Below are 22,590 nucleotides of genomic sequence, written 5' to 3' on the forward strand. Positions count from 1 at the left end.
TTCACCAGAAGCAACCAGAAACAACCAAAAGGTGGCCATTGGACCATGTTAGAATTAAGAGTTCAAGAGTGACTGGGGACAAGGGGGCCGCCTCTCTTCCTTCACTGTCTTTCACTGCATTTTGGGCCATATAATTGGCCATCAACATAATGTCGAGAAAAAATAGAAGATGCAATACTAGCACTTGGGAGGCAGAGGCCGGTGGATCTCTGTGAGTTTGAGGTCAGCCTCACCTACAAAGTGAGTTCCAGGACAGCCAGGACAAAACAAAACAAAACAAAAAAAATCCAAAAAAACAGAAAACCAAACCAAACCAAAACCAAACAACCCCCCAAACCAAAACCCCACAAAACTAGACGTGTGCTCTTAGATATGCTTGCTGGGTTCTATGCTCTTTTCCATCACCTTTCTTACAGTTGCTACTCAGAAGCTGCACAACTGATTTCCTGTTTCCTTGCCTTCTGCCCTGTGGTGAGCGGACTCTTAAGATGGTTTCTATACCCTCCAACTTAGACCCTTTTGTAATCCCCTCCCCTTGAATAGCTGAATTACCTTCAATGGTGTGTCAGTTTTCTGTCACTGTGACAAATACCTGAGATAAATCAACTTTAAAGGTAGAAGGGTTAATTTTGCCTCACAATTTCAGAGATCGAAATCTCTGGTCACGTGGCCCTGTTGCTTTGGGCCTGTAGTGGCCCAGGACCTCTCGATAGGAGCATGTGACTGAGGAGGCCTTTTAACCAGGAAATGAGGTGGGGGAAGGGAGGGAAGGAGACAGAGACACAGAGGACTGAACCAGAGCCCCATGTTCCCCCAAGGGCCCTTTCTCCTAAAGGTTCCACCATCTCCCACAAAACACCATCAGCTGGAGAAATCTTCAGCATATTAGGCATTGGAGGGCACTCAATGTCCAAACCTTAACAGTACAGAGACTGAAGAGGTCAGCTCAGGAACTTTGGAAATTCCACCAGACCCCTCCCCTCCTGGAAGAGAAAGGTCATAAAGAATCTAGGCACCTCTCCCCTCTGGAAGGGAGGGGCTAATTATATTCCTCAGACCACAGGGAGGAGGGGCCAGCTATGGTCACCTGAGGGTAGGGGAGGCCCAGAGCTCCACCGTTGGCCACCTACAGACAAAGGAAATCCATGCCACCTCATTCCCTAAAGACCAATCAGTTTAAAAGTCACACTGTTCTGCCAATCACATTGTGCCTAATGGCTGCTGCTTTGAGAACTGTATAAAAGCTCACTGGAACAAGCTGGTGTGGGTTTGCCACCTCTCCTTCGGGACCCCAACAAATTGAAACAATAAATTCCTCTTGCTTTTTGCATCGATTGCTGACTCTTTGTTCACTCAGGGGGTCCCCAGTAAGGCTGGCCAGAGTCTCACAAGATAAGGAACGTAATTGCCATTCATGGTTGTGTATACATACATGGATGTATACAATAACATCTCTCTTCCCGTGAGACTCTGGTAATGACGTTGATGGAAGTATTTTGGCAGGGCCTCTTTTACAAGGAAGAGAAGGTGGCTTCTATCTGTTACCCATCAAGAAGCTGAGATCTCTGTCCAGCAAAATAGCAGAAATCGAATTCTACTAATAATCACAAGCTTGGAAGCAGAGCCTCATCCAACTGGGCTTTGAGAGGGGATCTTGATCCTCGCTGCACATTGAATACAGCCTTCAGATGCATCCACGCTGGTTCATACAGCTCATTCTGCGTGCTAACTCAGCTGTACACCATGCATCCGCCTGTACATGCATGTGCATGTTCACACACACGGAAGCTGGAGGACAGTCTCAGGTGTCATCCCTCAGGATGCCTCCCTTCCCTATCCCCCATTTTGGACAGGGTGTCTTACTGGCTAGACGTGGGGCATTGTACCTCCGGGGACCTGCTTGTCTCTGCCTCCCTAACACTGGCATTCTAGTGTGTGTGGCCACAATCACCAGGCACTCGCATCATTTCCTGCCTTTCCTGCCATGATATTCCCTAGCTTTTATATGCCATCTACTTGTCCTTATATGAAACCACCACAACTTACCTTCTTGGGTATACATGGTTTTAGTGAGCTAACATGGAAAGAGCGGTTGGGCCATGGGATACGATTTGAATTTTAAGACGGATTATTTCCTCAGGGACCTGTATCAGTCTTCAGGTTCACCAGCAGGCGTACCTTGCCTAGTATAAGGCACAGGGCTCTCTAACTTCTAATTAGTAACCAACTGTTCCAGCTCTACTGGCAAGCCTGCTAGTTTGAAAACCACTTCATCACAAGCTCGTTGCCTTGCTTGGTGTGGGTCGTTAGTAAGCTCCAGTTCTGTTGTGTCGAACAACACCACCATTTTACCTGACTTTCTTCGTGGCTCCACAGAGGCTCCGTGTCTGTTTAAAAGCACTTGCCACCCAAAAATGGGCAATACCTCTCCTTCCAGTGCTCACTCAGAGAGGGGTTCAAGCCCTGGAACTCAGCCGAGGAGTAAAGAAAGTCAACGTGGTTACGCATGGATTCACACCTTTCGTTCTCAACATCTCCTCATCCTTCCGTGGCCTTTACGCCAAGAAATCCATCTAGACACCAGGTAATGTAACTGCTTATTTATTAGAAAGAGCAGAGGAGAAAGAGTGCGGGCCCCTCAGGACAGGATGGGAGAAGGCCGGCAGAGAGCTCAGAGTGCAGGCCCCTCAGGGCCAGATGGCTCAGCGGCAGCATCGAGCTCCAGCTCAGCAGAGGCACTTGTTACCCCACTTGGCCATCTTGTTATTGACTGGCATCTTGAAGAAGCGGTCAGACTGCAGGAATGCAGCAATCTTCTCCAGAGCCTGAAGGAAAAGCATCCCAGGTCTTACTAGGACCCTGGCCCAGCCCAGCACACCCACAACAAACACGCTGCATGCCTTCACCTATTTCTGCCCGTGTTGGGCAAGTACAATGGGGCCTGTGGGCTACAGAGGGCCTGTGCATAGTTCTGTGAGAAAGGGATAGATAGTGAACGTCACCTCAAAACGGCACATGAAAGCCTTCAGGTTTGGGAATTCATCCAGACACTTGGGCTCAAACATGCGGTTCTGGTCCAAGACATCATAGGTGAGGAAATCCACAAAGGTCAGCTAGAAAGAACGAGGACAAGAAGGTGTCAGGCCTGAGGAGCTCACAATACCCACAGAGACAGACGGGCAGGTGGGCAGGCGGGCTCCCACCTTGTGCCATCTTCCTACCTTTTCTCCTGCAAACCATGTGAATTTCCCCAGGAACAGTGAGAACTGTCTCAGCTGTGCAGGTAGCTGTTCCAAGTACTGAGGCTTCAGGTTTTCCTAAGAGGGAAAGAGAGCAATAGTTGATGTTGGGTCAACACAAGGGTCCAGTGGGGGGAGCGGACCAGGGGATTCCCAGGTCCCACATTAATGCCGCCTTTGGCTCTCTACGCAAACTGTCCCCCAGCCCTCAGGATAGCTAACAGCTGTAGCCAGGGCCTGGACCGGAGACGGATACACCACAGGCTTCTCTAGGCAGCTTGTTTCTGCCTTTCCTTGGAGGAGGCAGGATGGAGAGCTGGGCTGAAAGGAGGCGGAGCTAACACCAGACTTAACATGACAAACCAAACCAAAAAACACAGAGTCTCTTTCTAACCCTTACAGTTTGTGTTGACAGAAAGACTGGCAACCGAAGAAAGGAGCAGAATAATCCTCATCGCTTTGGCTTGAAACCCAGCATAGGTGATTCCAGAAGGGAAAACTTACATGGTTAGAATTGTAGCAGAGCCGGACCAGCTGCATGCGGAAGTCCATTATCTGGTTCTCCATGATGTCCACTCGGATCTTTTCTTCTTCGGTGTCACCACCTGTAGCCAGGTGGCAATAAATCACCCCCGTCCCCCCACCCCACCCCCATCCTCCTGTCCCCCCATTCCCCCACCTTCAGCTCACTCACACATGTTGTGCTTGCGCGCGATGTACCGCAAGATGGCGTTACTCTGGGTGATCTTGTTCTTCCCATCCATAAGGTAGGGCAGCTAGAAGGGGAAAGTTAGTGTGAACGTAGCCCTCCAAGTCCTCCACTCGTCTGGAAAAGAGGAGACTTGCAAGGTGTGAACACGAGAGAGCAGAAGCTAGGAGGAATAGCAAGTGAACAGAAAACAGCACTTGGTCACCTGATTCCAGATGAGGGTGCTTGCATGTGACATGCATGTGTGGCATACAGACTTTTCTCAGAATACTTTAAAAAGCAAGATGTAAATATTTTCTACCTTAAATCAGAACTGTTAGAGTAGTGCACTTACGGATATATAAAAGGACAGGTGTTTTAACAACCATGACACTTATGGACACATTTAGGATACCATAAAAATACCTAGAATCTGTCAGTGATAAAGTCACAGACCTGGCTAGCAACTCGTGTCTCTTAAAGCCTGTCTGAGAGGAGAATGTTAGTGTTTCTTAGTGGTTAGTAGGAAATAAAATGTTATGCTCAGTTCTGTTCAATGACCCTGGAATTCTATCTGTTCTATAAACAGGAAAAGCCTCTCTCCTAGATTCTCCCAAACCAGAGAGGAAGTAAAAACACATACACTTGAAGGCCTTCCCTTCTGCCCACTCCTCCAAAACCACCTACGTTAGGAAAATCCAGATCTAGCTTGAATTTCACGTCCAGCCATTGGCTTCTATCATAGTCAGGAGCTGTAAGAGAGAAGTGGGACCCAAGCCCCTTAACGACCTAGCTGAGAAAACGACCGACTTAGACCTGTTATCTCAAGTTCCCAATCCCCAAAGCTAACCCTTGAGTTTCTGCAACCGTCCTATTAAGATGGACTCGAACAGCAAGAGATAACTCTCTTGGCAAAGTTCCCAGCTTACTGAAGCAGGATCCCACACGATCTCGTGTGGTACCTCTGGGTAAAAGGCACTGTAGGGCCACCATGGCCACCCACAGACATTCATTACCTTCCCCACACGTGTACCGTTTCTCCTCATAGCTGGTATCAGTAAACTCCAGAAGCATACGGATGGCATGAGCCAGCTAAAGGCAAGGGACAGAGAAAGACCCCGGTCAGTGCGCCTGCGCAGTGCCCACTTGTTCTCAACCCCCGTCGTCAACGTCCCCAACCCAACGCTGCCAAACCCCTGCATCCCGTCGAGGGAAACTGTCGTTAGGCAGCCCCTTCGCTCACTCCCGGGAACTTCCAATCCTTTCTTCCTCTACCCACGGGCCTGGGGACCCCATAGGCCGGCAGGAGATCGGCCCACCGGTCCCTGACCCCCGCCCGGCCGCCTGCACCTCTCTGTCCCAGCGGCTGGCCTGGCTAGGGGCCACTCACCCCGCGGATATCCCAGTAACCCAGAACCATAGACTTGGACGACATTTTGGGCGATCTTAGCCCCTTTGGGGATCCGCGATGGACTACGGGCGGCTAAATTTATACTGGACGCGCTGAGCAGGGGCGACGCGACCCGAACGGGCTCCTCCTTTCTCGCTCTGTGCTCCACCCGCCCTCCGCGTGGTCACTTGGCGGGGCGCGCGCAGGCGCAGCTGCTGCCCCCTGAAGTCCTCTGGTGTGAACTTCTCCCAAGGGCTGTTGATGCATCCACTCTTCTGGCAGTGGAGTCCTGGACCTTAGTTGCCTGGGGAGCCTGAGTCCTGTCGCATAATGAGCTGGCATTGCGGGGATTCTGACCATAAGGGAACGCAGTCTTTGGCTCCCTTGGTGGGACATGGGAAGGGCTGAGAAGGAATGCATGATAAAACAACAAAGCCAATAAATCACTTAGACGCGTAAAACGGTGAGGTAGGAAACGATTCAGGTATAAGGTAATACCTAGACTACTTTGGGGGTAGAAACATTTTCTATGCAAGATACAAATGGCTCTGTGAAGACTGAGGGAACCTGGGGACACTGAAGAGGGCCACTATGAAAAGGGACAGGACATGCACTTTGGAAATGCCTCAAAGGACACTCCAGGAAAGAGGAGGGTAGAGCAGACACTGAAAGGTGAGAAATAGACATGTAAGACAAACCACAGATGCTGTCGAGTTAGGCAGTTTTATGGGAGAAGACAGAACATCAAGTGTTTAAGGGCAGGTCGCTAAGGGTCTCGTATGGCCAGACAGAAGGTTTGCGTGTTTTCTCTCTGCACTGCGGGAGTGTATAAGATCTAGATCATAGTGTCCACTAGAAGTATAATGCGAAACAGATGTGATTGTTTTTTAAGTGTTTTGCTTCTAGTTTTTTTTTTAAAGGAGGGGTAAATCCATAATACATTTTATAAAACCCAATATAAACTGTTTCAGAATGTAGTGTGAAAATTATTGAGAAAAATTATTTTTTGATTTAGTACCTTACACTGAAAACACACCTCCACTTAGTCTTATGCTCAGGACCCACACACGCCTGCTTCGTGAACTGAGCGGGTCTGGGTGCTTTGCCAGAGTGAATGGCAGAGCCAGAATCTTCTCAGGTCGCCTATCTGGCTTCTTTACATAGTGTGGGCTGGAGGAAGGAAGTCCAGCTCTACTGTCTCCCGGTGCTTATTAGCATATCTATTGTGGGTAGGTACTGTTTTAGGTGCTGGGGAACTAGAACTGGACACAGCAGACAATAGTCCCTGCCCTGGAGGGACCAATGGGGAGAGGCAGAAACAAACAGACTTCAAGAGAAGGATAGGCACTTACAGAGTAAAACTGCCAAGACCAGTACTGGGAGCAGGTGGAGGCTCCTGTCAGAAGGGGACTTACTTTAAAGATTGTGTGTATAGTGGTCCTAGAGAGATGCTCACTCTCCAGTGAATAGTTCCTGGTAGCAATCTACTGTGCTGGCGCAGGAGGTAGAGAACTCCAGCAGAGAACTGTCAACATTTGGGGAGGCAGGCAGCCCTTTAGAGGCAGCCTGGGAGTGAAAGCCACAGGCAAGAGGCAAGATGTGTGGGCTCCAACTGCTGTGGCGTGACACTTAGAAGCAGGGTGATGGGGAAGAACCATCGAAGTTTGAGGGGGTGAGAGGGTGGCTGCTGTGGTGAAGGGACCAAGGAAAGACACTGGGAGGACCGGGGAAGGGACTACATTAAATGTATGAATGAATGAACAGTTGGATTTAGCAACACAGGCGTTATAGTTCCTGTGAGACGGTATGAGATTTGGCAGATGTTCCTGCAGCGTGAGGAAGAACCAAGCTTCTGAGCTCCCTCACAGTTCAAGAGACTGGAAATGAGCAGACCCTTGTAACCACCGCTGTCAGTGCAGGGCAGGGGAGAGGAGGAGTGAGCTCCTATGGGGGAGCTTGGGGGAGTCCCAAGTTGCTCAGCTCACCGTCCTCCAGGCCTCCCAGCACCTCCTCCCTGAGTCTGGGTGTGGGAAATTATGTCTCCCCATTAGTTTAACTGAATCAAACTTCAGACCTTGTAAAAGGATATTCTTCTAAAATAAAGAAGAAATGGCACAGAGACACGCGACTCTGTGATGCTTGGGTTCATTCCTCCCGAGAAAACAGAATCCAGCGGCAAGTTAACCTGAGGCACAAGTTAACTGCTCTACTTCTTTGATAATATATCCCAATTTAGGCTAAACAGCTTTGTGATTAGGTGTTCTGCCCAGTTTATAGAACAGTTTATTGAAGCTTTGGAGTTTATTGAAGATTGATGAGCCACTCCAGTTCCCTGGATGGTCCAGGATTCGGTCTGAGGATGGCCTAATGGTGAGTTTTGCTGGCTCCCCTGTGCCTGGCTGGCCTGGAGCCGCTTTCCTTGCCATAGTCTTCTCTATGAAGTTAGGGGAACACTCAGGTAGAGCACGTTTTTTTAGATTTCCCCTGGTTTTCAGCTCTAAGATGGGCCAAAGTCAATGGGTTAGTGGCTCCTTCCATTCTAAGATCTTAACTTTTCTGAATTGGCCAGTGTGCCCCCTAACGACTCTGAAGGCTTTTTCCTCCCTCTCTCCTCTCTCTTTTGAAGTAAAGGTTTTGCTTTCATATTTGGTGTTACCGATTACAAGAGAGGCTTTTGTGAGACCAGAAGTTGAGAGTGAACGATAGAGTCTGAAAATACGGTATTAAGCTCTGGATGATGTTACGGTCTTGGATAAATTCAGCCAAAAGAGATTTTAATCTTAAGAACCTATTAGGGGCTCTAGAATCCATGAGAACACCAAACCTTAACAGTAGGGTATCTCAGTTGAAGTGAAGCTTCTCTTCCACAGAGACAAATTCATTCTACGAGTTTTGAGCGGGAAGTAAACTTTATACGCCGAACGCCGAAAGACAGTACAAGCCACAGACAGCCCTAACTCTTCATTTAACCCTAGGACAGAGATCCTCAGGCCAACTTGCCTGAGTTTACAGTGACCCTGAGGACTTGCACCTCCCAGTGCAGTGTTCCTACATACTGCCACACAAGGGACAGGTGGGAGGACGCTCAAGGCGGACCCACCTAACAACCATTGCTTGAAAGACAAAGCACCCAAGGAGAGCGTGTTGTACCTCACTTAAGGCTTCGCTGCTTCAGCAGCCAGTGTGAACAAAGCCTGCAGCTGCCAGCAGAGTAGCCTTCATCTTGGCGAGGCAACATGCTGTGCATACGGTGGGACTAGGAATTTTGGATTAGGCTGAGAGCCATACCCCCCATAGGACAGTGGTGGTGCATGTAGCCTCATTTTGGAGTTTGTTTAGAGAGGAGAAAGAATGTTCCGTAGTCCCCAAAGGCTGATCCTCAGCTCTAGGTTGCACTGAAGTCTCTCTTTAGTTCAGTTGTGTTTAGTTTGATTTGGTTTGGTTTGATTGGATGCTGTTCCGTTCTGTTCCGTTCTGTTCCGTTCAGTTCAGTTCAGTTTAGTTGTGGAGATGCTGCTCTTTCACGCGTTGTATCCCAACTCTCTGTTCTCTCTTGTTTTGGTTCCCATCCGGCCCAGAATAAATATCAAGGGTACGGTTATACAACAAGCTTAAAGATGATTTTTATTGGAAGGATTGGGACTAAAGAGATTAGGAATAAGACAAGGAATAAGTACGCTGACTTAGGGTGTAAGGTAAAATAAATAGTGACCAGAGAGCGTCTCCAAACCCAATGAGGGTACCATTTGCCTCAGTGTCTGGACCTGTTCATCTTCTTTGCTTTGAGATCCAGGATATGTGGCTTGCCACTCACTGAAAGAGGACTTCCAAGGGCTCTAACTGGGTACCAAATATTCCAGCTTGTATATGAGAGGTCCTTGCTCTTAGAGGTATTGAGCTGGTCTCTAATGGGTCATCTAAAGGAAGAAAATAATTCAGTTGGGGCTGGTTCCTAGTAAGGTATCCCAGTTTACACCACCAATACGATTAGAACTTTAAGACACACCTGAATGGATGAAGCTGAGTCCCCAGAGGGATATCTCATGCCCAGTGTCCCCAGCTCTCCCTTTCTTACCCCAGGAGAATTAAAAACCTCTGAATAACAGTCAGGATCCCAGGGCCTCCTCACCCCCAGCATCCTTCTGACTGCATCCAGCCGGGCTTGGATCCGTGGAGCCTCCTGTGGACACAGCATCTGCAGCTCCCCAGGTCTCATATGAAGTAGCTGGCTTCCCACTAGGGACCCAAGGGTCCTTACGGTGCTGTAAATAACAATGGTGGAATCCACCAGAGGCAGGGTGGGCAGATACTAGGTCTTAGTGTTTTTGTAGAGAAGGGAAGTTGGGGTTACAGGAAGTAGGCATCTGAAGGTACAGGGATAAGCCTGTTGGTTTGATCTCAATGAACCACAGAACTCCTAGGTTTGAGGACAGATATGCTGTAGAAGAGAATGTTCTGGAAGGGGAGGGTGACTAATGTGGGCAGCCCAGGTTCTTCCGGAATTTACTACCCTTGACTCCTTCTCTTTCATTACATATGGTCTCTCCACTGGGTGCCCTACCCTGGGCTCAGACAAGCAGCTTTCATTCAGCACAGAAAGCCTAGGATGGAGTCATCGTGTACAGTGAAAGCTAGGTTGTATGTTCTGTTTCTGACAGGGAATGAGGCCTGTGGTTGTCACCTGAGCCCTTTGCAGGCCTCTCCCCTCATCCCCCAGGGGACTGGTCACTCACACAGTGGAGAAGTTCTCTGCTTGTAGCCAGGCCGTGACCTCCTCAGGCTTTGAGCTAAGGCGAAGCATTGGAGCCTGGAATCAAGGAACACTGGAAGTCAGGGGCCATCCCATCTTATAAACATGCACAGCCTCCCGTATTGGGTCCCTTCTGCTGAGATCCCGTCAGGCCGCCTATCTTATTTCTGGTTTCTAGTTCTGCAGGGACCCTGACTTTGTTCAGACCTTACAATGAACTTGGCACTGAAGAAAGATGCAATGATATTGATTAAACTGAACTAAGATCATCTCTGTCACCTAATTCTTCCTACGACCACCTCTGACTTAGGACTCAGGGCTTCTGGGTATCCCAGCGTGGGCAGTACCCTGAAGGACGATTGTCGGTGGCCTCTCGGGGCTCCGGCTGGCAGGGGCTCCAGGATATTGCTGGGAATGTAACCAGTCAGCCCCGCTTCGTTCTTCACCAGCCACCATCGCTTGCTCTGGTCCAGAATCTGCCGAGAATCACCATGTCAGCCCCAGAGCCTCTATCCTCCCATCTCCTCTGTCCCCAAGACTGTGTCTGTCCCCGACTCTATCTGCAAGCTACCCGCCCACCAGGCTAGCTGCACTTCCCACCACCAACCGCCTCTTTTTCTGGCTTCCAGCATAGGCCTCACCTCCAGAATCTCTCCCTGGGCCACAGTCAGTTCCTGGACATTCCTTGCTTCAAACTCATACAAGACTTGCATTTTCGCTCTGCCATGGTTGGGGCTGGAGAATGGGAGGTTTGAGTCCTCGTATTCAGGGCTGTGGTTGTACGGCTCATCCTGAGGGAAGGGCAGGCTGCTTCTCAACCTAGAACCTCTGACGTGAGAGACAGATTCAGGATGGATGGAGAATGGGAATTGTGCCCCCCGGCCAGCCATAAGAGCCCCGGATAGCTCCTAGTATGGTTTGTTGATGACTTTTTTGAGTTTCTATAGGTTTGGATAGTGATAGTGTTAGCTGGGGATTAGGGTAGGTGGTTTTACAAGACAGGGAAATCTCTGAAATATACTTTGTCCCCGAGAACATTTCCAGTAGAATTTTCTGCATCTTGGTTCTGCTCTGAGCACTTTATAACTGATCTAATGAGGACCCAGAGGCTACAACAAGGAGCATTTGGAGGCTAAGAGGTAAGAAACTGCATTTTCACCCAATAGCAGAGAGACATCTTTGTACATGTCTGTGTCTGGCTAAGGGAAAGTCCAGATGGTCTCTGGGATTCACAGGTCCTGTCCCTCCCTCCCTCCCCCCCCTCCCTCCCCTCTCCCTCCCTGGGACTGCGAGAATCCACTAAGCACGTGACATACCGGAGGGAAATCGAATCCTGGTTTCTTAGGGGTTGCTGTAAGCCAGAAAAGCAGAGTGAGTTAGAACAGGAGGTAGCGGCAGTGTCGGGAGGGGCTGGCGGGTCCACCACAGGCCTCTTCATTGTTCACCTTCCCAACAGTACCCATCTAACCCACCCCTTAGCTGTCGCGTGATTTTGGTCTGAACTGGAAGAGCTTTGCATAGATCTCAGTGCTAAGCAACCCTTACCATGGAGTAGGCCTCTGGAATCTGCCAGCCATCGTAGAATGTGGGTTGGTAGGGTGGCGGTTCGCTGCCTGTCCAGTCAACCCTGAGGGGAAAGCAAAGCTAAGACTAGGGCCACTGTGTAGCAGCCTGTGGGATGGGGAAAGGGAGATGAGAAGGCCTTGCCTCAGGGGTCTGTGGCTAACAGGAGCATTGTGCGCGTATCCAGATGAAAAGCTACCGGAAACCCACAAAGGAGCAAATGGCTCCCTGCAGGAACCATTGGACAGTGCAGTGTCGTGCGCAGCCTTATCTGGATTCCTAAGCACAGCTGTGCTGCCTCCCTAGAATTAAGGTAGTGCAATCTGCAGTGTTGGGGCTGGAAGACCCCTTTGGGGACTTTCAAAGACTGACTCTACCCCTTCTTATTTATTTGTTTATTATTTTATACTGAAATAGATTTGTTTCATACAATCCATTCTGATTACGGTTTCTCTCCAAGCTCCTTCCAGATCTTTCCCTATCCCCACCCACCCAAATCCACAATCTTTCTTTCTTTCTCCCTCTCTCTCACTAGAATACAAACAGACCTCTAAAAAAATTAAAATGAAATTAAATTAGACAACACCAAAACAAACAACCAGTAATAGGACACAAACAGAAGAAAAGAGCATATTTGACCTGATGGATTAGTTATCAAAATTTTGCCACTTTATTAGTACTGGGGTTGTTTTGCTTCCTCATTGGTATTGTTAAAATTATATCTGTCAAACAAGTTTTCCAATGTTGCGAATGTGTGCGTGTGTGGCAGGGTATGTGTGATTCTTGGTGTGGGGTGTACACATATAAATGTGTGTGCCTATGTGTGTGAATATGGAGGCCAGAGGCTGATGTCTTCTCCACATTATCTTTTGAGGCACACTTCTCTTTAGCTAAACTGGCTGAGCCACTCCAGGGACCCTCCTTTCTCTATGCTGACACTGGGGTCACAAGACATGGTGCATGCTTGGCTTTTCTGAGTACTGGGGACTCAAACTCAGGACCTCACATTTGCGCAGCAGGCACATTATAGACTATTTCTCAAAATTGTAAAGTAATACTTGTTTTTGAAACATAACTAGCTAACATAACATAGCTAACACGGCTGTTCAATGCTAAAGTGGCTGAATGAAAGCATGTAAGGCCTTGTGGTCTCAGTCCTCCACAGACCTGCTTTCCTAGCTTGAGAGTACTTGGCACATATCAGAGCTGTCGCCAGGGGCTATGTAAGCCCAGTGTAGCCATAGGACCCAGAGTCTATGACTGTTACAAGAGGTCTAGAATTTATGTTTCTTCATTTATTGATGAGACAAAGCCCATAAAATAGATCCTTTGGATATAAATAATCCAAATGTCCATTGATGGATAAAGGATAAACAAAATGCTGCATGCTCATACAAAGGAATATCTGTCAATCACAAAAGCATGGAAATTCAGACTTATAGTTCATACTTATAGACAAACTTTGAGGACATATGGATAAAATCAGTTGGTCACAAACGGATGGACCCTGCCTTGTTTCACTTACGTAAGATCCCTAGAATAGGCTAACATACGTGGACATTCTGCAGATGTCGCTAGAGGGTAGGGAGAGCAAGATGAGGAGCTATCCTTTATGGATATAGCCTTTCCTTTTGGAATGTGAACATTCTAGAAAATGGTGTTGGTACACAGTATCAGTAGAAGTTTAATGCTACTGAATTATATGCTGAAATTGCTACATTTTGTTTTGTATATTCTACCATTAAAATAAGCAGGTTGCATTGGAACTAATTCATGTCTTTAAGTGATCTGGACAAAAACATCACATGGGCCTGAACTGAAAAGAACTGCTCATTAGGCAAACACGTGGTAGTTTCATTTCCCAGCCTTAGGCTCCCAGCTGATGTCTCCCTGCTGGTGGCCCTGGGTTTGATGAGCCTTTCTATTTTAGTTTGAATCCCTCTGCCTTGTGAGTTCTCTTTTAACTCTGATTTCTTTTTGCTGTCTACCTGCTTATCCTTCTGCCTGGTGTCTTTTTGTTTATTTGTTTGTTTGTTTGTTTGTTTTGGTTTGTTTTGTTTTCAAGACAGGGTTTTTCTGTGTAACATAGCTCTGTCTGTCCTGGACTCCCTTTGTAAACCAAACTGGCCTCAAACTCAGAGAGAAACCCCTGCCTCTGTCTGCTGAGTGCTGGGATTAAAGGCGTGTGCCGCCACCACTTCCAGCCGCCTTCCCTTCCGTCTTCTTCAGTAGCCACTGCCCAGAGCCCTGCTCTTTGTTCTCATGAATTAGAATAAACTGCTTAGGGAAGCAAAGTCAGGGCTCCTGCTGGATTACCCACAAGCCTTTCACTGTGTCCTGCCAGACACTCTGATACTATTATATCACACAGGTGCGACCTCTCTGCTGGGGGCCCAGATGTGTGGCCTCTGTAGGCAGTTCCTGTAGTGACATCTAAGCCTAGGTGAGCTCCTTCCCCAATTCCCAGGCTCTCCAACTGCTCCCATGTCCACCCACGACCAGCCACAACAGCATGGCTTCTCTGGTTCTCTTAACTCCTGTCCTGAAGGTCACTAGATCAACTTTCTGATGTCACATCTGTGGCATCTTTTATGTTACTTGTTCTGAAATTCTGAGCTGGACTGAGACCAATGTTTTCACTTTGTCCCTGGTGAAAATGAGTATGCGCCTTAGTAGAAGGTTGGCCTTGCTGGGTTTGGTTTTTTTGTTGTTGTTGTTGTTGTTGTTTTGGTTTTTGTTTCTCCTGAGGAAATGCGTTTCTTCGCTGGGTAAAGGCAGTGTTCAGTGGAAAGTTGGGCACTCCCTATGGAGTCCCCCACATCCTCTGGATGCGGTTCTGGTTTGTGATAGTGTCACACCTGGCTATGCATCATGTTCTGCCTTGGGTCTTGTCCCTTGTCTTCACTTACCAGCTGGTGGTCCAGGCTGTGCCTAGTGACTTCCAGAGAGTCTTCTCGGGTGGGCTTAGACAGGACTGCAGCAGGTCTATTGCTTTGGGGGTGAGGAGGGGTGAGATCACTTTGGCTGTAAGGCCAGCCTCAGGGCACTGAGATAGGATCTGGAGGTGGGATGGAAATGGAAGGGATCAGCAGTCTTAGAAGGGAATAGGAAAGGTCCAGGGGTCCCCCAGCTCTGTTTCCTCACTTCCTCACTGTCCCACACTCCCTCCATGCCCTGGTGTCCTCGACTCTGTTGCCACCCTATGGGCTCTGTTGGGGGTTTTGTCTTGAGTGGCATCCTATCTCAAAGGTACTTGCTGAGTAAAGGGCGGGTTCCACAGCTCCCTCTGCCCTGCTGCTCCCCCAGCCTCTGTCCCTTCCTCTGCTGCCCCTGGTCTTCAGCTTGTCCCCTTTGCCACCCTGTCTGTCATCCACTCACGAATTTTAGGGTCTGGAAGATGAGGCTCACGAACTCGGGGGCGCTTGTTTCCTGCAGCCTCAAGGCCAGCTTCCCCTGAGGACACAGGACAGTGTCGGTTACCATCCTTCACCACCTCCACCAGAACCCGAGCATCCCATAAGGGTTTTGTGCCTTGTCTTAGAGCCTGGTGCCCTTCAAAAGTCCCAAGAGAAGGAGGAGCTGGAGAAGGGGAAGGCTTGGGTAGCTGCCATCAGAGAGAACAGGAGTTAGGGGCCAAGTTCCCAGAACTGGCCAGAGCTACTGACCAAGAGGTTGAAGCTCAACTTGATCTTCTGGAAGCAGTCTATGTACTCTGCTTCTGTTATCCCTGTGGGAGAAGGAATAAAGGTGGGGATCTAGGGCTCTTTCAAAGATGACCCCACATCTCTCTGCTGGCATGAAGCACTTACCCTTTAGAGACTTTTTCTTTTTTCTCCCAAGTTTTATCTTCTTACGACTGCTTTTGGCCTGGGCCTCCTTCAGCTTCCCAGAAAACAGCTCAATGTCTTTTAGGACGTGGTTCAGCACCTCCTGGACCCCCAAAAACCCATGGCCTTGAGTAGACAGTTACAAAACCCCTAAAGCACCCAACCATGGTCCTGCTACAATCCCACCATAAGTCCCAGCCTCACCCCCAGCTCTGCCCTGACTAACTTAGGAGTCTGGAAACTTCAGCAAGACTCCTTCAGTTACCTCATCCCTCTCTGGGTCCTCAGGAGAGGGAGCACGCCTTGGAGGAGGAGGCAGAGTGAAGCCATTGGGTTCTCTGGCACTTGGGTAGCGTGTCAGGGACCTTGAAGATGGCGAGATGCCTGCAGTAGGTAGGGAGGGACCATGAACCTAAGACTTCTTTGACTTCATCCAAACCTTCTCCAATACCTGTCTTCAGACACAAACTTACTGCGTTCTGAGATCATGCTGTGTGGCTGTTCTGGAGGAAACCTGTGCTCTGGAGAGTACCTCTGCTCCATAGGGGGTGCCTGCTTTATAGGGAGTGGCCTTTCCAGGGGAGGCCCCTTCCATCTCTCCTGGCTTGGATGATGGACTCCAAATCGAGGTCTGTTGAGGGCATAGTGAAAAATATAACTTTGATAACATCTTGAGAGAGGGGGGAGGGGAGGGAGGGAAGGAGGGAGGAAGGGATGGAAGGAGGAGGGAAGGAGGGATAGAAGGAGGGAGAGACAGAAAGAGAGAGAGAGAGAGAGAGAGAGAGAGAGAGAGAGAGAGAGAGAGAGAGAGAGAGAGAGCTAAGCCCATACTTCTGCCCCATGGACCTCACCATCTTTCTCCTCTAAGGACCCTACTCCTCTGTAGCTTCCACTTGAACCTCCCTGACTCCATCATGTTTCATCTGCCTAGTCTCTGGGCTTTCCTAGGTTCTATAAAAGCCTTTGGAGATAGTATCAAATACACTCTACACCTTCCCCATACCCTTCATTGGTCTAAACCTTTATTAGTTCTAGGCATGGGCTTGTTAGGTCCCAGGATCATGAGTTCTCCTAATGTGTAGCCAGGATGTGACCATTAAGCATGAGCTAAGAGACCCTATATGTCGCAGGGCAGAGGCTGCCTACCTTTCTTCTAGCTCTTCTTCCAGGGCCTTCTGCAGGCTTGTCCTCAGCTGCTCTGCCTGGAGGAAGCAGCAGGTATTACATATGCGTGTGTGTGTGTGTGTGTGTGTGTGTGTGTGTGTGATGATCACCAAACTCCACCCCTGGTCACCATACCCAGCCACTCACCCCTACTTCCTGGCATTGGAACAGCAGAGTACTGACTCCTGGCAGGCCAGACTCTTGCACAGTGACAGATAAGATGGAGTTGTAGGAGCAGGTGTTAAGGGCTACATCTATGGCCTTGATGTTGTCCAGGCGATAAGAATCCAGGTCCTCCTAAGGCAGATGGAAAGGCCAAGTGTGAGGTCACTGAGAGCCACTGAGACCCTGAAGGGGTCATCCCTGCCCGCAGTGGGATGGTAGAGTTTCTATCCTGACACTTAGGCCTCTGCCCCCACTTCCTGCCCTGCCTCTCCCTGGTTTGAGGTGTGTATTGGATGTGGAGAGGCACTGCAAGGCAGGTGGAGAGCCTGATCCTTGCCCTTTAGCATCCTGGGTTAGGTAGGGCCTGTAACTGGGTTTATGGAGAAGGCTGACCTTGGTCTCAATGTCCAGCAGCTGGAGCCAGCCATCTCTGACCTGCAGAAACAGGTCTTGGCTCCACACTCGGCCCTGGGCATCCAGCTCTTGAAGCTTCTGTAGGGCATCCTTTGGCTCCCGGACTCTCTGTGTTCCCAGCTTACATGTCATCAGATGCTAAGGGGAGAGGAAGAGACGGGTCTTGGAGGAGGCTTGGAGAGAGGATCCCAGATGGTCAGCAGGCAGGGAAAAGGCAGTGAGGGAAGAAGGTGTGTCCCTCGGTCCCCCCTGTGGGGAGGTCATGTTTCTCAATAGAACCAGAGCCTGGAGAAGTTGGGTTCCTGAAGGGGCTTCCAGGCCTAGAGCCAAGGCCATACATGGCGCATTCTAGGACCACCGTGCGGTCATTGGTGTGGGTCCCAGTCATCCAACAAAACAATCCATGTTCCTCTGTGTGGGCTGTAAGACCTTCCTCGGTCCCTTTGCTGCATTTGGGACCTACTGTCCCCAGGGCAGTGACTTACCTGACCCCTGCCTTTTTCCACACCTGTTGCCTGACTCAGATGTCTTTCCAGCTCTGCCAGCCCAGTGCCAAGATCAAGCATCCTCTTTCTAATTCTTGCACAGAGAGAGCTGAAGCACTCTCAGGTCCCCCCCTCACCCCCACAGTCCTTGCCTTCTGCTGGTCCCACGGTTTGGCAGCTTTCCCCTTAGCCCACACCCCTCTCTTCCTATAGCCAAATGTTGGCTCCCTGAATCATCTTCCATCTGCTTCAGGCTCCCGCTGGGGACAGTCAGTCTAACTCCTGCCCCTGGACTGTCAATCCTCACTCCTGGCCAGCTGCAGCCTGTGGCCACACTGCTCGTAACTCAGCAGGGTCCAATGGCCTATTACCCTGAGCATGTCTCCTCTTGCTCTTGCCTGATGGGTGTCAGTGAAGCCAGTTCCCAACCCTGCTCTACAGAGACACTGAATAGTGGCTGGGGAGCCCCTTCTCCACTGCATTGTGAGTTTCCTGCTTGTCTCTTAACACCTGAGGCTACAGGTGTGGGGGCGGATTCTGTCTGTCCCCCCATATACTGTGGTCCCTACTATGTCCTAGTTGAACAAGTTCTACTGACCACATCCTTGTAGTGTTTTGTTTTGTTGGATTTGGTTTTTTCGAGACAGGGTTTCTCTGTATAGCCCTGGCTGTCCTGGAACTCGCTCTGCAGACCAGGCTGGCCTCCAACTCAGAAATCCACCTGCCTCTGCCTCCCAGAGTGCTGGGATTACAGGCATGCGCCACCACCGCCCGGCCATCCTTGTAGTTTTAAAGCCTATTAAAATGACCAGATCTCCAAGTGTCAGCTGTCCGCTTGGGTGGGGCCATTCCAGTGGCTCGACCCTGTCTGTGAACCCAGGATGACCCTCCCTGTGACACTTGCCTTTATAGCGGTGACTCTGGCACCTGTCCTAGCAGCCCTGTGCAATCCTGAACAAAATGCAGGAGGTGGGTTGGAAACCAAGGGCGATAAAAGGCTGGCTTTCTGTGTCTTGTGACCGTTGACTTTGTCACTTCTAGGGACCTAGCACCCATTCCCACAACCTAGCTGGGCCTACTCTGCCCACCCCGGAACTATCCTATATTCTCCCCTTGGCTTGACAACCATTTAGGCCTCAAGATAGGTGAGTCTGACTCCACAGAGTTCAGTTAGGTTGAGCTGTTGTGTCAGGATCAGACATCTATGGTTTGGTAAGGCAGTGGACACATAGGAACTCTAGCTTTATTCAGAAACTGCCTGGGCCCCAGAGGTACTAACCTCCACCCTTTGCTGCAGGAGGGTAGGTTCTGAGGCCACGCTCTGGGAATATTCCTTCCGGTGCACTGTGGATACAAAGTCAAGGTCAAGGGGCAGCTGAAGGGAGGTGAGGCTCAGATAATTGCAGGGACAGTGGAGAAGATGGGGTTTGGAGAGTTTGGCCCAGAGGTGGGCTGAGCAGGGCAGGGAAGGCAGGAAGCTTACAGTAGATGGCTCTGCTGCTGGGCCGGGACATGTCGACACCGCTGAGGACAGCTTCCTAGAATCACAATGAACCAGAAACAACCATCAGACTAAAGAACAGAAATACAAGGCCTGACTGCTGTTGCTCTGACCTGGGGACTCTGTGACCAGAACTGAAGCCCTTGATTCCAGGGACCTGTCTAGAGCCATCTGATGTCCTGCCCAAGAAATCCTCATCTTGTTAGGTTTGGAGGCCATGGACCAGGGGAGGAAGGGCCTTCCTGGGGGCAGCAGGCACTACACGGATGGCTTCCCATCTTTGCACGTGGGCTCAGATGTGAAAGATACCATGAGTGAGTTGCTTCTGTTAGGAGGGCAGAGGCCTCAGCAGCAGTAGCAGCCTCTTGTCCAGCCCTGTTTTAATTCTGCAGATCGGGAGGAAGTGCCCAGCTAATGACCCTGTCTAGTAGAATGTATTTGAGCGATATGTGTGTGTGTGTGTGAGAGAGAGAGAGAGAGAGAGAGAGAGAGAGAGAGAGAGAGAGAGAGACTGTGTGAGACTTTGTGTGTGTGTCTGAGAGAGAGAGAGAGAGACAGACAGAGAGACTGTGTGAGACTTTGTGTGTGTGTGTGTCTGTGTGTCTGTGTCTGTGTCTTAGATTTAGAGATAGAAGACAGACAGACATTTACATGGGGTGGGAGTGCTCTGGGGAACTTGTAGGGACCTGTACTCCTGCCTCCTTTCCTTCTGGTGCTCCCAGATTTTCTCCCAGAGACCCTCCCCACCTGAACTCTCTAAATCCAGCTCACAGCCAACTGTAAAGGATAAAGCCGTCTTTAACCAGCACCTGCCCAGAGTGTTCCCAGATGCTATTTTCACCATTGCCCACTCCTCCCTAACAACAGTAGTGGTCACCACAGCCCTGACAGAACTCTGAGCCCTCTACCAAGCCTCTCCCAACTCACTCCCCCTCTCTCTCCCTCTCCCTCCTCTCCCTCCCTCTTTCTTCCTCCCTCCCTCCCTCCCTCTCTTCCCTCCCTCCCTCTCTCTCTCCCTTTCCCCTCCCCTCCCTCCCTCCCTCCCTCCCTCTCTTCCCTCCCTCCCTCTCTCTCTCCCTCTCCCCTCCCCTCCCTCCCTCCCTCCCTCCCTCCCTCTCTTTCTCTTTTCTCTCTCTCTCCCTCCCTTCCTTCCCCTCATTTCTTTCTCTCTCTCTCTCTCTCTCTCTCTCTCTCTCTCTCTCTCTCTCTCTCTCTCTCTCTCTCTCTCTCGTAGTCTTGGCCACCATCAGTCCACTGCTAGTGCTCACGACTACCCCCGGGCTGAAGCTATTATCCCCACTTCTCAGATGAGGACTCTGCCATTCAAAGAGAACAACAGGCCTCAAGTCACACTGATTGTTTAATAGGGAAATGAACCAGAACTGTGTGGCTTACAAATGTGTCCCTGTCACTAGGTGTTAGGTCATGGGGGCAGGGTAAGGCTAGAACACACATCTTTTGAAATGGAGTAGAATTAAAGATCATGCATGTGTATGTTCTCTCTCTCTCTCTCTCTCTCTCTCTCTCTCTCTGTGTGTGTATGTGTGTGTGTGTGTGTGTGTGTGTGTGTGAAGAGAATGCATTATTCGTGTGCCCTAGGCATGGTTTTGTGCATCTCCATGCATCGATCTGCTTGGCGCACTTGGGTTCTTTGTAACCCTGGAATATCCCGACCAAAGTGTAAGGAAGCACCCACACCCATTTATTGGGACTGTTATGAAAATAACAGAGAACAGATAAGGTGACTCACAGATGGAAAAAATCATTCTCCAAGTGAGCGTCATGGGAACAGAGAGGAGGCAGCTGATCTCTGTTCGCTGTTGGGGAGAACCCCTTTCTTAGATAAGAGCAAGGGTGTAGAAGCCTGACCCTTTCCTCTGCCTTCCCTCACCTCCCTAGGCTGTGGCATTCAATTCCTGCTTCTAAATGGAAGAAAAAGAACCCTTTTCTGATCAGCCTTGTCCTGGTCTTTCACATCAGGATGGTCCCTGTAGGTCACCAATAGTTCCTGCAGGCTGGTAGAGGTAATTCAACAGCTACTGCTACAGACACTACAGCCCAGGGCAGGGGTGGGCTTGACCTGCCTGGGCCCTTTTAATGTCAAGCATTGGCCTTTGCTCTCCTTTGAGTAGGTGTACAGAGCAAGGAAGGGGTATTTACAAGGCTGACCTTGAAAAAACCTTCTAGAGTGCCTTGCCTTTCCTGCTGTCCAGCAGGTCTCAGTTCCCAAGACTAATCCTTGCTCCTGAATCCAAGAAGACACTGCAAGATGACCCGACTCTAGGAAGCCACCGGGATATCCATGATGGTCCCAGGATCACCAGTCCTTGCTATTAGCTGGAAATAGGCTCTTACCTGGTTGCCAGTGCAGCCTAGTTGTCTGGACCCCCAAGGAGGCTGATGCTTGAGCCCGTGGTCCACTGCTGTCCAGGGAGTTCTGTTTGGCTTCTCTGCCAGCGCCTCAGGCAGAGATCCACTGGTGATCAGGTGGCCTGAGAGCCAGGAAGCAGGCTTTGAGGAAGCCACACCTGTGGTCTTTGGACTCTAGAGGGTGGGGAGGCCTTTCAGGCCGCCAACCACACAGCGCTGTAGTGGACCTGAGGAAGTGTCTGTGCTGACAGGTGCCAGAGCTTTACCAGAGACCCCTGTTACCCAGCTTCCTCCTTGCTGGCCTCTGGCCTCAGGTGTGGCCCCTCATCTCCCTACCTTTTACATATTTCCTCTGGGGCCCCTGGGTTAGCATCAGACACTGGGGCCACAAACAAGAAAAGGCACATGCAGTCACAGGAGCCTGGTTTCTGAGTTAGGGACAGCCTGCTGATGGAACAGAGGCTCAAGAAAAGCTTTGGGTTGGTATGTGTGTTCTATGCTCATGTGCAGCATCCATGGGCGTGTGATTGTGTGTGCCCAAGTCTTGCCTATTAATAGGACATGGCCTGTCAGAGAAGTCGGCGTGGGGCCTGGGACCACCTGGGCATGACAAAGAGGCCTCTTTCGTCCGGGTCATGTCCATTTATGTCCTCTCCCCTCCTGCTTAGTGCGAGCTCTCCCTTTTGGTCACACTTGATCTTTACTCTTTCTTCTTCACCTTGTCCCACATCCCCATGCCCTAAGAGATGCCTTCAAACCAAGGCCTCCCTTTGCTATTCAAGAACCTGCCTAGTTCCTGCAAGTTGCTTTGTTTAAAAACCTCCTGTGGTACCTGGAGCAGGCCAGACCTCTTACCTTCTGGAAACTCACAGCTGGATATAGGAGCCCAGACATACACAGACATCAAAGGACTAGGCAGAAGGAGAAAGAAGAGACCTGGGCAGGAATGCTCCTGTGGGAGCTAAGCCTCTTGGGACCGAGCCTCAGGCCTTGGGGGGGTTAGGATCTGTGGAGAAGATTCCTGTGGATCATAG

The 22,590-nt window shown here is 50.0% G+C and overlaps 2 protein-coding genes across 2 annotated transcripts; both read right to left on the minus strand.

Moving 5' to 3' along the window:
- Nucleotides 1-2,585: 2,585 nt before the first annotated feature.
- LOC127682819 (glutathione S-transferase Mu 5) lies at nt 2,586-5,498 on the minus strand. Its single transcript, XM_052179477.1, has 8 exons — nt 5,318-5,498; nt 4,944-5,019; nt 4,615-4,679; nt 3,934-4,015; nt 3,744-3,844; nt 3,222-3,317; nt 3,003-3,113; nt 2,586-2,825 (listed from the first exon to the last, which is right to left on the minus strand). The coding sequence occupies exons 1-8, from the start codon at nt 5,360-5,362 to the stop codon at nt 2,727-2,729; spliced, it is 675 nt and encodes a 224-aa protein (XP_052035437.1). The 5' UTR covers nt 5,363-5,498; the 3' UTR covers nt 2,586-2,726.
- Nucleotides 5,499-8,998: 3,500 nt separating this feature from the next.
- On the minus strand, nt 8,999-19,199 carry Eps8l3 (EPS8 like 3). The gene is made up of 18 exons (XM_052178529.1): nt 19,169-19,199; nt 18,965-19,029; nt 17,180-17,338; nt 16,769-16,918; nt 16,604-16,659; nt 15,931-16,088; nt 15,723-15,841; nt 15,440-15,560; nt 15,296-15,357; nt 15,009-15,083; nt 14,540-14,688; nt 11,613-11,694; nt 11,384-11,418; nt 10,709-10,895; nt 10,415-10,543; nt 10,051-10,124; nt 9,447-9,579; nt 8,999-9,234 (listed from the first exon to the last, which is right to left on the minus strand). The coding sequence occupies exons 1-18, from the start codon at nt 19,197-19,199 to the stop codon at nt 9,223-9,225; spliced, it is 1,797 nt and encodes a 598-aa protein (XP_052034489.1). The 3' UTR covers nt 8,999-9,222.
- Nucleotides 19,200-22,590: the final 3,391 nt, after the last annotated feature.

This window comes from Apodemus sylvaticus, chromosome 4 (genome assembly GCF_947179515.1).
Source record: "Apodemus sylvaticus chromosome 4, mApoSyl1.1, whole genome shotgun sequence".
In the NCBI taxonomy this organism is placed as follows: domain Eukaryota; kingdom Metazoa; phylum Chordata; class Mammalia; order Rodentia; family Muridae; genus Apodemus; species Apodemus sylvaticus.